Source organism: Chiloscyllium plagiosum, chromosome 39 (assembly GCF_004010195.1).
Source record: "Chiloscyllium plagiosum isolate BGI_BamShark_2017 chromosome 39, ASM401019v2, whole genome shotgun sequence".
NCBI lineage: Eukaryota > Metazoa > Chordata > Chondrichthyes > Orectolobiformes > Hemiscylliidae > Chiloscyllium > Chiloscyllium plagiosum.
Genome location: NC_057748.1, coordinates 22087639 through 22104462, shown reverse-complemented (window position 1 = coordinate 22104462; position 16824 = coordinate 22087639). Strand labels below are relative to the sequence as shown.

At 42.1% G+C, this 16824-nt stretch overlaps 1 protein-coding gene across 1 annotated transcript in view; it reads left to right on the top strand.

Moving 5' to 3' along the window:
- Window positions 1-16824, top strand: part of LOC122542340 (MICAL-like protein 1) — an 80788-nt gene that overhangs the window by 14049 nt on the left and 49915 nt on the right. Inside the window, exons 2-3 of the mRNA XM_043680008.1 lie at window positions 12471-12612; window positions 15527-15627. Of these exons, the coding sequence (XP_043535943.1) occupies window positions 12528-12612; window positions 15527-15627 (186 nt within the window). The 5' untranslated portion in view covers window positions 12471-12527. The remainder of the gene's footprint in view (window positions 1-12470; window positions 12613-15526; window positions 15628-16824) is intronic.

The window sequence follows — 16824 nt, the reverse complement described above, 5'->3', positions numbered from 1 at the left end:
CTTCCACCCCACTTTCTTTGCATCTACTTGTGTCATCTTGAACTACTCCCAGTTCTAGTGAAAGATCACAAACTTGTGATGTCGACTGTAATCTTTTAATATCATTTATTTTGTAAGTTTGAATTTTTGGTCATTGAGTCAATAGAAACATTGAGGATAGGAGCATTTGTCGGCCTTTTGACTCCTTGAGCCTGCTCTGCTAATTATTATGGTGACAGTGGTCATCAAGCTCAGTACCCCAATCCTCCTCCATGTCAAACTCCATCTCTCCTCCCCCCCTGCCCCAGTCCAACCCCCCCAAAAGATCCCTTTCACTCGAATGGCAATAACTGCCTCCTCCTTGAAACCACAATCTTTTGGCCTCAACTGCTTTCAGTGGTCATGAATTCCACAGGCTTCCTGCTCTAGGTGAGGAAATGTCTCCTCATCCTGGTCTTAAAAGGTTTACCTCTTCTCCTTAAACTAGACCCCTGGTTCTGGACATCTCCTACCATCAGGCACATCCTTCCTGCATCTGACCTGTCCAGTTTATTATTTTATAGGTTTCTATGAAATTCCCCTCCACATTCTTCTGAACACCAGTGAATGCACCCCTAACTGACCCATTCTCTCCTCATACATCTGCCTTGCCTTCCCGTAAATCAATTTGCACTCCCTCTATAGGTAGAGCATCCTTCTCCAATCAGGAGACCATAGAACAGTACAGCACAGGGACAGGCCCTTAGCACACCAAGCTTACACTGACACGTAATACCCCTAAAGTGTGGAAACAGGCCCTTATGCCCAACAAGTCCACACTGACCCTCCAAAGAGTAACCCACCCAGACCCATTCCCTTACCCATTACCCCAGACTAATGCACCTAACCTACACACCCCTGAACACTGTGGGCAACTTAGCATTGCCAATTCATCTGACCTGCACATCTTTGGATTGTGGGAGGAAGCCAGAGCACCCGGAGGAAACCCACACAGACACGGGGAGAATGTGCAGACTCCACACAGGCAATTGCCCAACGCGGGAATTGAACCAGAGTCCCAGGCGCTGTGAGGCAGCAGTGCTAACCACTGAGCCACTGTGCTGACCCAACCTTTCTAATCAAAAACCTTATGCCTATATTTGGTCTGTTTCTCTCTATTCTCTGTCTATTCATGAGTATGTTGAGGCACCTTCTTAAACCTTGCAGTTGTATCTGCTACCTCCACCTGCAGTATATTCCAGGCACTTAACAGCCTCTGTAAAAAAAAAAAGAACTTGACTGTTATATCTCCCTTAAAATTTCCTTTTGGCATAAACCTATGTCCCCCAGTAATCGACACTTCTACCTTGAGAAAAAGACTCAGACTATCCACTCATGTATGCCTCTCATTATTTTTGTAAGTTTCTACCAGGTCGACGACCCCCCCCCCAACCTCCAATGTTCAAGTGAAAACAAATCTCTCTTCCTAGGTAATACTGTCCAAGCCAGTATTTTCTGTAGCCTCTCCAAAGCCTCCACATCCTTTTGGTAATATGGTGATCAGAACTGTACACAATATTCCAAAAGTGACTTAAATATCATTTTATACGGTTGCAACCTTCAGAATGATTCCAGTGTATTGAGACTCCACTCAGAAAGATTCCCTTAACACTCAGTACTCCACGTGTACAATTGCAGCAAGTTATCCCAGCTCCAGAGTTTGAATCCTCTCGATATGAAGACCAACATGCAGTTTGCCTTCTTTACTGCCTGCTGCACCTGCATACTTACTTTCAGAGACTGGTGCATGAGGACACCCAGGTCTTGTTGATTACAGCCATTCAAATAATAATCTGCCTTGTGTTTGCTACCAAGGTGGATAGCTGTCCAAATCACACTGCAACATCTCTACATCCTTATCACAACTCACCCTCCCAACCAATTTCATCAACTGTAAGTTTTGAGATATTTCATTTAGTTCTGTCATCTAAATCACTAACATACAATGTGAATAGCTGGTGTCCTAGTTCCAATTCTTGCTTTAACCAACTCATTTAGAAAAAGATCCACTTATTCCTACTTTGTTTCCAATTTTCTATTTCATTACTCTACTGTGATTTTTTTTGAGAGTCTGAATTAATAACTAGCCTGTGAGTATTTCTGAGCCATGGTGATTTCTTTTAGAACAGTTTTTGAGGCTTCTGTTAGAATTAGTGGGTTTTTGTGCATCGCTGTTAGCTTTTTGCTTACCTAAAGTGTGTTGGGGCTCAGCAAAGTAACTAGTGGGGCCTAAAAGAACAGTCTGTCCTGGACTGTCGACAAAGATGTGACTGTCAAGTAGGCAGAGCCTTTCTTCCTCAGGAGCCTTAGGAGATTTGGCATGTCCATAGGGACCCTTGCCAAAGTTTACAGATGCACCTCAGAAAACATTCTATCTGGATGCATAATGGCTTGGTATGGTAACTGCTCTGCCCAGGACCATGAGAAACTATAGAAAGTTGTGAACACGGTTCAGACCCTCATGGAAGCTAACCGCCCTTCCATGGACTCCATTTAGACTTCTCATTGCCATGGAAAGACTGCTAACATCATCAAAGACCCCTCCCACCCTGGTAATACTCTCTTCCAAACATTTCTGCCAGGCAGAAGGTACAGAAGCTTGAACATGCGCACCAACAGCTTCTTCCCTGCCGTTATTGGACTGCTGAATGGTCCTCACTCATCTCAAATCTAATGTTAATCTTTTGTGCACCACCTGTGCGGTCATAACTTTATATATCTCACTGTATCACAGCATCATATGCTCTGTATGTCCTTGTTTATTATGATCTGACTGTACTGCTCGCAAACCAAACTTTTCACTGTACTTAGGTGCATGTGACAATAATAAATCAAATACTTCTGGAACTTTTGGTTTTACTTTGAGTTTTGTGCGTTCCTGAGGAGTCTTTATTTGAAGATGCTTATATTGACTAGTGCTCCTGCGAAAGGAATGATCTAGAGACCAGTGTTACTCAGGAGTAAAGTGTTTGTGTTAGTCCCAGACCAGAAATACTGGGATAAAATCCAGAAGAGGTTACTTAAAACTGTGTACGTTTAAGCTCTGGTATAGAATAGTTCCACAAAGAGTGTGGTGCTGGCAAAGCACAGCAGGTAAGACAGCATCCGAGGAGCAGGAGAATCGACGTTTTGGGCAACAGCCCTTCATCAGGAATTCCTAATGAAGGGCTCTTGCCCAAAACGTTGATTCTCCTGCTCCTCGGATGCTGCCTGACCTGCTGTGCTTTTCCAGCACCACACTCTCGACTCTCATCTCCAGCATCTGCAGTCCTCACTTCCTCCTACTTCCAGAAAGAAGCTGACTGCAATTTCAGACTGAAAGTTAGAGTCATGAATGACCTAAACCTAGTGAGATATCAGAGACAAGGACACTGATGTGAGTACTGTCCTAGGGATGTTCTGGGTTCAACACAAAAGCTGTTGTTTTCGTTTCCAATGTATAGAGGGGTAACAATACCTCGAGAGGAAGAGTTTCTGGAGTGTGTATGCGCTGGTTTTCTGGATCAATACATTGAGGAATCGATTTGACAAGCCATCCTAAGTTGGGACAGAAAAATGAAATTACTCGAGAAACTCAGCAGGTCTAGCAGCATTCATGCAGAGAAAGCAAAGTTAACATTTTGGGTCCAATGACCCTTCAAGACTCAACATTCTAGGTTGCGTATTGTGTAGTGAGAAAAAGATAATTTGCAGTCTAGCTGTGCAATGCCCCTTTGGGAGAGAGTGGCCATAATATTTCATTTTACTGACATAGTTAGTTCTGAGACTAGGGTAAGAATTTAAATAGAATCATGGAATCCATACAGTGTGGAAGCAGCCCATCAAGTTCGCACCACACCTAGACTCAACCCTTTACCCTATCCTGTAGCCATGGCTAATCCACCTAACCTACACATCCGTGAACACTATGGGTCAATTTAGCATGGCCAATCCATCTAACCTGCACACCTTTGGATTGTTGGAGGAACTGGAGCACCCGGAGGAAATCCATGCAGACACGGGGAGACCATGCAACCTCCATACAGACAGTAGCCGGAAGCTGGAACCGATTCCAGGTCCCTGGTGCTGTAAGGCTACAGTGTTAACCACTGAGCCATCCATAGGGGAAACTATGATGGTGTGAGGCATGAGCTGACGACGATAACTTGGGGAGCATTGTGATGATGGGGGTCAATATCCAATGACAAACACTTAGATAATTAAAGGAATTGCAGCAACGTTCATTCCTGTTTGGCGCAAAACTAAAATGGGGAAGATAGTCTGACAATGATTGAGAGCAAATTTAGGAATAGTATTATATCCAGGAAAGGGGCATGCAAATTAGTTAGAAAAAAATAACATTTGGAGTTTGGGGGCAGTTTAAATTTTAGCAAAAGCGCACAAAAGGATCAAGTAAGAGTGCAAGCTTTCAGGCAGCCTAAGTACTGATTGCAAAAGCTTCTACAGGTATGTAAAGAGATAAAGATTGGGAAGTTATAATGGGAATCAAAGAGATTGCAGACCAATTAAATACATGTTTTGGTGCTGTCTTAAAGCAGGGTACAACATCCTAAAAATATTGAGAAATGTGGTGTAATCAAGGAGAGAAACTGAAGGAATAATCTACATTTTAGAGTACTTAAGAAAGTGATTCTAAAAATAATGGATACATTGATCATCTTTCAAGATTTGAGGAACAGTTGCTATGAATTAGATTGTCGCTAATGTAACCTGACTATTTAAACAAAAAGGAAAGGGAGAGAAAACATGGAATTGTAAAGTGGTTAGCCTGACATCAGTTGTACAGAAAATGGGAGAATCTATTTTAAAAGAGATCTTGGAGTGCAGGTTCATAGTTCCTTGAAAGTACAGTCGCAGATAGATAGGATAGTGAAGAAGGCGTTTGGTATGCTTTCCTTTGTTGGTCAGTGTATAGATTGAGTACAGGAGTTGGGAGGTCATGTTGCAGCTGTACAGGACATAGTTATGCCACTTTTAGGATACTGCATGCAATTCTGGTCACTCTGCTATAGGAAAGATGTTGTGAAACTTGAAAGGCTTTAGAAAAGATTTACAAGGATGTTGCCACAGTTGGAGGGTTTGGACTACAGGGAGAGGCTGAATAGGCTGGGGCTGTTTTCCCTGGAGTGTTCGGAGGCTGAGGGGTGACCTTATAGAGGTTTATAAAATCATGAGGGCTATGGATAGGGTAAATAGACAAGGTATTTTCCCCAGGGTGGGGGAGTCCAGAACTAGAGGACATAGGTTTAAGGTGAGAGGGGAAAGACATAAAAGGGACTAGGGGTCAACATCATCATGCAGAGGATGGTGCGTGTATGGAATGAACTGCCAGAGGGAGTAGTGGTACAGTTACAAGATTTGAAAGGCATCTGGGTGGGTATATGAATAGGAAGGGTTTGGAGGAATATGGGCTAAATGCTGGCAATGGGACTAGATTTATTTAGGCTATCTGTTCGGCATGGGTGAGTTGGACTGAAGGGTCTGTTTCTGTGCTGTGCATCTCTATGACTTCGAGTTTAGTGACAAGATTCACTGACAATGCAAGTCAGCATGGATTTATGAAAGGGAAATTAAGCTTTACAAATCCTTCAGCCTTTCTCGAAGATATGGTTAGTAGAGGATAAGGAGGAACCTAGTAGATGTGCAGGTCATTCTGGTATAGCGTGTGTTTTGTCAGTGTGAATTGGCTATAATATGATTGACGAATTGTGGACGCTATTTGGGTAACGCAAACTTTCAGCTAAATGGATATAGCAATATTCTATGATGAATCTTTGACAGTCCGATACTCTATTGCAGTTTTCCATAGCACAACTTTCTATAGAGCAACGTTGCCGTGGAACGCAACTATTGCATTATAGCAGAACAACCTTGGACTTTACTTGGACTTTTAGAAAACATTCAATAAGGTCCTACAAAATAAATTAACGTGTCAAATTAAAGTACTGGGTTTGGGGGTAATATACTGACATGAGTAGTGAACTGGTTTGGCGGGTATGAAATCCAAGGATCAGTGCTTGGACCCCCAATGTTCACTCTAGATTAATGATTTAGATGAGGGAACTAAGTATAATATCTCCAACTTTGCAGGTGCCACAAAGTTGGGTAGGAGGGTGAACTGTGAGGAGGATGCTTCAGTGTGATTTGGGCAAGTTAAGTGAGTGGGCAGATGTATGGCAGATGAAGTATAATGTGGATAAGTGAGATTTTCCACTTTTGTAGCAAAAACATGGAGGCAGATTTTTTTCTGGATGATAATGGATTGAGAAAGAAAAATGTGCAACGAGACCTGGGTGTCCTTGTGCACCAGTTACTGAAAGTAAACATGCAGGTGAAGAAGAGATTATTGGTATTCTTAACGAAAGCATCAAGTATAGGAGCAGAGATGTCATGCTGCAATTGGTAGGGCTTGGTATGACCATACCTGGTGTATTGTGTGCAGTTTTGGTCTCCTTATCTGAGGAAGAATGTTCTGGCAATTACGGTTAATCAGATTGATTTCTGGAATAGCAGGGCTGGCGTGTTAAGACAGCACATTGCATGTATTCACTAGAGTGGAAAAGAATGAGGGGTGAATCTCAGAAACGTATAAATTTCTAATAGGATTAGACAGGATAAACACAGAAAGGCTATTCCTGATGACTAGGGAGGCCTGAACCAGGGGCCACATTCTAAGGTTATGGAGTAAACCATTTAAGACTGAGATGAGAAATTCTTTCACATAGTGTGAGCCGATGTAGACAACTGATGAGGTCAAAATATTTAATGTTATTAAGAGGTATGTAGTTTTTAGAGCTAAAGGGATCAAAGAGCATGGAGCACAAGGGAAAGCATTGTACTGAGTAGGGTAATCAATCACCATCATATCAAAGGCAGAGCAGTCTTGAAGGCCGAAAGGCATATCCTTATCTTATTTTCAATATTTCTGCAAGCGTTTTAGAATTAATGGGTTTATATTTTTACTGTTAATTTCAAAATCTTTGCATTTGTGTTATTAGTAGTTTTATTTATTCTATTTTATCTTAATTTCTTTTAATAAACATCTGTTTTATTGTTGGAGCCAAATCTGCAGCAGTGCATGCTTATGTTTCAGCGAGACACCACTTGGTTAAAACCAAATCAAAATAGATCTATCAGGCCAGGTTTCTGTCTGTGATCTGACCTGCCCAGTAATGACATCAACTGGGATTAGGACAGACTTGAAGCATTGACTTTGTTTCTCGCTATACAGATGACGCCAGACCTGCTGAGTTTCTCAAACATGTTCTGACCTGTATCTCCTAGGTGAGACCTGTCAGGGCAGGGCTATTTGTGTCATAGAGCACTAGCATGCTTTGTGTCTTTCAGCTCCATCGCAATTTACCAATTTGATGTTCTTAAAACACCCATTATGGAGCTAGATAATAAGATCTTAAGACATAGGAGCAGATATTAAGCCATTCAGCCCATCGAGTCTGCTCCACCATTCAATCCTGGCTAATAAGTTTCTCAACCCCATTCTCCCGCTTTCTCCCCATAACCCTTCATTCTCTTGATACTCAAGAACCTATCTATCCCTTTCTTAAATATACTCAATGACCTGGCCTTCACAGCCTTCTGTGGTAGTGAATTCCATACATTCACCACTCTCTGGCTGAAGACGTTTCCCTAATCTCTGTTCTAAAGCGCCTTCCCTTTCCTCTCAGGCTATGCCCTCGGGTCCTAGTCTCTCACACCAATGGAAACATCTTCCCAACATCTACTCTCTCCAGACCGTTCAGTATTCTGTATGTTTCAATTAGATCTCCCCTCATTCTTCTAAACTCCATCGAGTCCTCAAACGTTCCTCATGTGTTAGGCTTTTCATTCCTGAGACCATTCTCCTGAACTTCCTCTGAACATGCTCCAAGACATCCTTCCTGAGATATGGGGCCCAAAACTGCGCACAATGCTCCACATGTGGTCTGACCAGAGCTTTATAGAGCCTCAGGTATGCATCCCTGCTCTTATATTCAAGTCATCTCAAAAACCATCATTGCATTTGCCTTCCTAACTACTGACTCAACGTGCAAGTTTATCTTGAGAGAATCCTCGAGATAATCAACTTGTTATGACACTTGTAGAGCAGGTGGGACTGAAATATGAGCCTTCTGGCTCAGAGGTAAGGATATTGCCATTGTACAAGACCCACCCACCCCCCACCCCATTTTATGCAGCTATCAAAATGGTTGCTATCACTCATTCCTGGAAAGTAACAAGGATACCTATGTTAGGCTTCTACTTACTGAAGACAGCTCTACCTACAGCACTGTAATGCTAGCTAAACTAATCTCCAAATTCCAAGACCTTGGTCTCTGCTCTCCCCTCTGCAACTGCATCCTCAACTTCCTAACCAACAGACTGCAATCAGTGAAGATAGATAACAACACCTGCTCCATGATAATCCTCAACACTGGTGCCCCGCAAGGATGGATATTCAGCCCCTTACTGTACTCCCTGTATACTCATGACTGTGTGGCCAAATTTTGTGCAAACTCCATCTACACTTTTGCTGGTAACACCATCGTTGTGGACCAGATATCAAACAGTGACAAGACAGCATACAAAATGCGAGTGCTTGGTGGCGTGGTGTAAAGATAATGATCACTGTCATCAAAGCTAAGCTGATTATTGACTTCAGGAAGTAAGGTGGACGGCATGCCCTGCCTGTATCAATGGAGCTGAGGTGGAGATGGCCGAGAGCATCGAGTTCCTAGGAGTGACAATCATAATCTGTGCCGGACCATCCATGTTGATGGGATGGTCAAGAAGGCACAATAATGCCTCCTCTTCCTCTGAAGGCTAAGGAAATTTGGCATACCTTTAAGGACTTTCATCAAAGTTTATAGATGCACCATAGAAAGCATTCTGCCTGGATACATCAGGCTTGGTATGGCAACTGCTCTGCCTAGAACAGTGAGAAACTAAAGAGAGTTGTGAACACAGTCCCGTCCATCATGTAAGCCATACTCCCATCCACTGACTTCATCTACACTTGCTGTCTTGAAAAGGCAGCCAACATCATCAAAGACTTCTCCCATCCCAGTTATAATCTCTTCTAACCTCTTCTGTCAGGCAGAAGATATAAAAGCTTAACTGCATGTGGTAGCAGCTTCAAGAACAGTTTCTTCCGTACTGTTCTGAGACTTCTGAATGGACCTCTCAAAGTTCAAATCTCATGTTGGATTGCTTTTTGTGCGCCTTCTTTGCAGCCGTAGCTTTGTATTCCTTGCTCTGTTCGATCATCCTCTGATTTTTGTGTGTTATGATCTGCCTGTATTCATGCAAAATAAAACTTGTCCCATGTACCTCGGTTACAGTGAAAATAATATATCAAATCAAATGATTTTTTTGTGTGATTTTTTCTGTTCCCTCTGAAATCATGAGGATTATGACCAGGATTCTCCATTTTATTGAACATACAATCCATACACACCAGCATTGAACAATGTACTTAGAACCACACAATTGATGAAAATTTGAAATTTTGATTTGATTGAACCTTTCTGGTTTATTGAAATGGCAAGCCACTTGGATAGTGGATTAATGGATAGTTGACATTCCTACAGACGGCGGAGATGTAAAATGGTCACCCAGGGTGATGTCGTTGTGTCTGTGGTATCATTATAAAATGTTTGCTAAAGTGCCGCATAACAGACTTATCAGCAGAGTTAAAGCCTGTGGAATGGAACAGTCTACAGCAGTGTGATTAGAAAGTTGGCTGAGTGACAGCAAATTGAGAGATGTAGTGAGTGGTTGTTTCTCAGCCTGTAGCAAGGTACCTGTTGGTGTTCCCAGCTGTCAGCATTCAGCTCACTACTGCCACTGCTTTTCTTTGTCCATGTAAATGACATGGACTTGGGGACAATTTCCATATTTGGCAGGTGACAAAACTCAGAACTTTGGGGTTAGCAGTCGAATTCCAGAGCACACAGTCTGGTGGTACGGGTTGACATTGTGCAGCTGAAATTTAAGAAGTAAAAAGTGTGAAATGATTCATTTTAGTCGAATGAACAAGGAGAGCACAATGGCTTAGTGGTTAGCACTGCTGACTCTGTGCCAAGGAGCCAGGTTCGATTCCACCCTTGATTGACTGACTGGGTGGAGTTTGCACATTCTGCCCATGTTAGCATGGGTTTCTGCTGGGTGCACCAGTTTCCTCCCACAGTTCGAAGATTAAGAGGAATGGCCATGCTAAATTGCCCTGTGGTATCCAGGGGTGTGCAGGTGAGGTGGATTAACATGGTAATGCTGGATTTCAGGGATAGTGTCTCAGTGGGATGCTCTTCGAAGGGTCAGTGCACCGCTATCTACAGTGTAGAGATTTTGTGAGAGTCTAAGGATCCAGTTCAAGAGGAAACACAAGTAGAGACCTGGCTGTTTGCATATTTCAGTGGTTGAAGGAAATATTTTTCTCTGTGGCAAGTGAGAGAGTGGTGGACACTGTCAGTTGTGGCTAGTGAATGGTAATTGGACAAACATTTGAAGGGAAGTAATTTTGGGGTGGGGGAGTGACATCAGCTGAACTGCCCTTGCAGGGAGTTGACATAGACTTGACTGGCTGAAAGATTTCCTTTACTTGTAACCATTCAACTCATTAAAATGAATAATAATTGTTTAGACACTTCCTGGTGGAGCAGCTAAAGTTGGTCTCTATTCTCATTCAACTACTTTAACTGCTAGATTGTTCTGATCTGTGAACTGAATGAATTTCTAGATCGTGCTCCTTCCTTTAATTGTAGGGTTATTGGATTAAACAACTTGACATGTTCATAGCATACCATTTTGCCACCATTCTTTTGTGCATTTCAAGGTAAGAAAGAGTTGTACAGGGCTTGTGCATATTTTGCTCCCATGGTAATGGTACTTTGAGATCATGCTAATTACACAAAGGTGGTAGGAGTCCTGGTCTGGATAACATGTTCGTACAGTTTACATGGAGGACTCCCAGTCAGTGCTAATCCACTATAATGTGATAACAGGTCAGTAAGGTTTCAGGAGATCTTGAAATATTAGAGATTCACAGAATTCTGACAGTGTGGAAACAGGCCATTTGGCCCAACAAGTCCACACTAACCCTCTGAAGGCCATCCCACCCAGACCCATTCCCATACCCTATTACTGTATATTTCCCTGACACCTAACCTACACATCCCTGAACACTATGGGCAATTTAGCATAGTCAATTCACCTAACCTGCACATTTTGGACTGCGGGAGGAAACTGGAGCACCTGTTGGAAACCCACACAGACACTGGGAGAGTGTGCAAACTCCCCACGCTGGATTTGGATTCTGCTTAATATAGAAGATTAGAAATTATCTCTTTGATTAGGAGTCTCTGAGTATCCATACATCTCCTCTGGTCTGGGGAATCCAGAACGAAGAGGTAGTATTTTATAATTAGACTTATTACACAAAAAGGGGAGTGGAAATCATAGAATCTCTACAGTGTGGAAGCAGGCAAAAGTGAGGACTGCAGATGCTGGAAACCAGAGTCTAGATTAGAGAGCTATTGCCTGAAATGTCGATTTTCCTGCCATTTCTGATGAAGGGCTTTTGCCTGAAATGTCAATTTTCCTGCTCCTCAGATGCTGCCTGATCTGTTGTGCTTTTCCAGTACCACTCTAATCTAGACAGTGTGGAAGCAGGCCATTCAGCCTATCAAGTCCACATTGACCCTCCGAAGAGCATCCCACCCAGACCCACCATCCTACACTATCCCTGGAACCCTGAATTTCCATAGCTGACTGACCTAACATACATATCTCTGACCACTATGAGCAATTTAGCATGGCCAATCCACCTAACCACATCTTTGGATTGTGGGAGGAAACTGGAAACCCATGCAGGCACAGGGAGAATGTGCAAACTCCACACAGGCAGTCGCCCGAGGCTGGAATCGAACACGGCTCCTTGGCACTGTGAGTCAGCAGTGCTTGCTGCCCAAAGGTAGTAGGAGTCCTGGTCTAAATAACACGTTCATACTGTTTACAAGGGTAACTTCCAGTCAGTGCTAATCCACTATACTGTGATGTAGCAGGTTTTAAGTACGTACAGTAATGGAAAGAACAAAAGGCTTGTGATAGTTAGAAAGCAGGAGAAATTAAAGGCAGAAACAATGATGGTGCAAGGCTAAAGGGAGATGCTAGTGGAACTAGTAAAGAAATAAAAGCTGGGTCTGGAGGAAGTATAAATGGGGAAAGCAGAATCATTACTCACAGCTAACATTAACCAAATGAGGTGGAAAAAATGGTCTGAAATTTCTGAACTTGCCATTGAGTTCAGAAGGCAATCAAATGTCTGATTGAATGATGAGGTTCTTGAGCTCCTATTGCTGTGCCTGACAATGGTAACTCACTCATTGGAAGTGTGTGTTCCCTATTAGTCCTTTAAACAGCTAGCACTTACTTGCTGTGTGTTTGTGTTTCCATAGGCATTTGAAGTGGCTGAACAGGAGCTGGGAATTCCAGCACTCTTGGACCCAGAGGATATGGTGGCCATGCGTGTCCCAGACCGGTTAAGCATTCTGACCTATGTTTCTCAGTTCTACAACTATTTCACCAACCAGACTCATGGTACGGAGCCATTGCAGTTCCATTGCGTTTTGGAATTCTGATTTGATTTTGACTTTCATTAAAACTTGAAGATTTGTAATTTTATAGCTTGTTTCAGTCAGAGTAAAGTAATGTCAATGTATTGTGGGCAAAGGAACCTGCAGGTGCAATCCACCCACTATGCAGGCTGTTTCTACTTAGAGTTGTAGGGATGTACAGAACAAAAACAGACCCTTCAGTCCAACTCGTCCTTGCTGACCAGATATTCTAAAGAAATCTAGTCCCATTTGCCAGCATCTGACCCTCTAAACCATTTCTAATCGTATACCTATCCAAATGCCTTTGAAATGTTGTAATTGTACTAGCCACTGGCAGTTCATTCCATACACTCACTACCCTCTGTGTGAAAATCTTGTCCCTTAGATCCCTTTTAAATCTTTCCCCTCTCACCTTAAACATATGCCCTCTGGTTTTGAACTCCCCTACTTTGGATAAAATACCTTGTATATTTATCCTATCCATGCACCTCATGATTTTATAAACTTTCATAAAGTCACCCTTCTGCTTCTATGCTCCAGGGAAAACAGCCCCAGCCTGTTCAGCCTCTCCCTATAGCTCAAACCCTCCAACTCTGGCAACATCCTTGTAAATCTTTTCTGAACCCTTTCAAGTTTCACAACATCCTTCTGAAAGGAGAGAGACCAGAATTGGATGCAGTGTTCCAAAAGTGGCCTTACCAAATGGCCTACAGCCACAAGACCTCCCAACCCCTATAGTCGATGCACTGACCAATAAAGACATGTATACCAAATGCCGCCTTCACTCCACTGTCTATCTGCGACTCCATTTTCAAGGAACTGTAAACATGCACTCCAAGGTCTCTTTGTTTAGCAACACTCCCCAGGACCTTACCAGTATGTCCTGATTTGCCTTACCAAATTGTAGCACCTCATATTTATCTCGGTTAAGCTCCATCTGCCACTCCTCAACTCATTGGCCCATCTGATCAAGGTGGTTGACTTAAGGGCATCTGGAACAGCGATTGTCTTGTGAAAAGAAAAGGCTGATATATGTTCAAAGTTGAATAAAATGAGACAAGACAGAAGTGAAGGCACAGTTATGGGTCATGGCAGTTTAGTGACTACGAAACTCAAACCAAAACTGATACTTGGTCACATTGCAAGCTTTGAGGAGCTGAAAATATCCCTTCCTCATTCTGAATGGAGGAACTCCTTCATCACTGCAGCTTTGAAGTTTGTGGTCACAATGAACGTGTGTTCCCCACCAAGCTTTTGGCTGAAAATGTTGGTACCAAGTTTATCTTTGTCATCAATTTGCTAATAATGTCTTCCATGCTACTGCTGCTCCCTTTTCAGGTGTAATATCACTGGATATATGAAAGAGTGATGGATAAACACAAATCTGAATCAATCTGACAACAATCTCTAAGCAGCAGTGGCCAAGGAGTTTCCCCCATTTACCCAATAGAAAGAGGAAAAGCTAATTTGGTTCCAACTTCATAGTTATTAGTCTCCACCGATTGTTTTGGAGAAATCAGAAACAACTTTGGGAAATGGACTTAAAAATCACACAACACCAGGTTATAGTCCAACAGGTTTAATTGGAAGCACACTAGCTTTCGGAGCGACGCTCCTTCATCATCAGGTGAAGCTAGTGCTTCCAATTAAACCTGTTGGACTGTAACCTGGTGTTGTGTGATTTTTAACTCTGTACACCCCAGATCAAAGCTGAAAAATGTGTTGCTGGAAAAGCGCAGCAGGTCAGGCAGCATCCAAGGAGCAGGAAAATCGACGTTTCGGGTATAAGCCCTTCTTCAGGAATGAAGAGGGTGTGCCAAGCAGGAGGACATGAACTGGGGGGTGCAGTGAGAGAGGGACTCACTGAAATCCTTGTAGAGGGAGGAAGAGAGCTTCTTCAAGGAAGATATCCTTGCAAGAGGATTCGCAGTAGGTTAAAATCAACTAGGAGAAAGTGAGGACTGCAGATGCTGGAGATCAGAGCTTAAAAATGTGTTGCTGGAAAAGTGCAGCAGGTCAGGCAGCATCCAAGGAGCAGGAGAATTTCAGGAATGAGGAGGGTGTGCCATTCAGGAATGACGCCCCAGATCAACACCAGCATCTCCAAATCTTGGGAAATGGAAGCCTTTTTGTTCTCTAACCATAGCAAATTCTTTAAGCTTAAGACTAAATAAAGTTTATTACTGTATTCAATACATGGGGTAATGGTTTACACCACAGTGACATTTTCGAGAAAGAAAATGGAAGGAAATTACGAATGTGTCTAAGACTTCTTTTTTCCCCTATTGGTTCATGAAATGAGTGTCATTGGCTGGGCCAGCATTTACTGCCTATCCCAAACTGCCGTTAAGAGTCAACCATGTCGCTGTAGACCAGATCTAGTAAGGATAGTAAGATATTGGAATTGACTCAAATGCATTACAGAGTCCAATTGAGTTTCTTTGAGTTGAATGTCCCAGCAGGCATTAAATTCCTTGCAAGGCAATGTGGAGTCTCTAGATTAAAGCTACAGCTGCTCAGGGGGTACTATATGGAGGGTGAATGTGGATGGTATTGTAATGAAATAAATATCAATTGTATAATTTTTATTGAATAGATTTACTCCATAAAGATTTACATTAATACGTTATCACAAGTCCAAGCATTTTGCATACTAGGAATTACTTGAGATGGAATGATTATATTAGAGACAGACATGCCGTAATTTAACTGTAATCTCAGCAATGAAAATTATATTTATGTTGGTGGCTTTTGTGTATGGAAGTGCATCAGTTATTTTTTTAAAAAAGAGTTTTATTGCAAATTTATACTGTTGAGCTCTGTAAAAGGGAAATAGTGTTGAATGGTCAGTTAGGATTTTGAAGACTCCAGGGTTACGTGTTTTTTTTTTCCTATAGCTGGAGTACCCCCCTCCATGAAGAGACCAGCTGGAATATCACCATCAGAACCATCAATCAAGAAACCAGTCACCGTCAGCAAACAAGTCCTCTTAGCAAATGTAAGTCTGTGCCTTCATTCAAAACAATTTGAATAGCATGATTCTACTAACCCTACTAACAGTCACTAAAGTTATATTATTTATGGACAATCATATTATTTTTACAATCTTATTAGTAACAATTTGTGTTTTGATAACATTAATGCAGAATAACATCTCAAAGACTTGACAGAGACATCATATGAAAAAAATTGGTGCAGACCAAAAGGAGGGTGTATTGAAGATCAGGTGGTTTTTAATGGGGGAACCGAGAGGAGGCGGCGGATGTGGAGACGTTAAGGGTTGGTGGGAGGGAATTTAAGAGTTCTGGGCCAAGGTGGCTGAAGGCCTGATTAGGAGCAATTGGAAGTGATGCAGTGGGTCAAAAGAATGGAAAGTTCTAGGAATAGAGTCAGGAAAAGACAGGGAGTGATGAGGCCATGAATTATTTAAATTGAGGGATAATAATTTTAAATTTAAGGAATCAGAAGTCATTATAGGTATTTCTTAATCAATCAGTTCAGCTGTATGGTGATACACCTCTGAAGCAGGTGGGACTTGAGTCTGGACCTTCATTATCACTGTGCCACGAGGAACTCTTCAAGTCATTATAAATCGATGTGAATGGGATGACAGATGACAAATAGTTCTAAGCGGCAACATTGAACCCTTATTCATGTCACTGACCTTGAGATATTGAGTCTGCTTTCTCTCCACAGATGCTGCAAGACCTGTTGAATTTCTCCAACTACTTCTGTTGTTGTTTAAGATTTCCAGCATCCACGTTACTTGGTTTAGCATTGGAAATATTCCCATTGATTGTTGTTATGACTTAATTGAGACGAGTGGTTTATTTTTGAAATGAAAAATGGACTCCCAGTTAGTTAAAAGTCACAAGATTCCATGATTTAATCATAAGAGTTTTTACTATACAAGAGTCAAACAAAGCAAGCACTAAATCCTCTGTTGGAAAGCATAATCAAAACCAGAATCGGCAGAAATTAACTATAAGTGGTTGGTTATAAACTGTAAATGACATTAAATGGCAGCTAAAGCTAAGACAGATATTCTAAAATAGCTTGGTAGCCCTTTTAGCATATATGTTACCAATTTCAGTCACAAGGTTCTTCCAAAATCTGTGCTGACAAAGAATTTCATCTGGAAATGTGTTGCTGGAAAAGCGCAGCAGGTCAGGCAGCATCCAGGGAACAGGAGAAT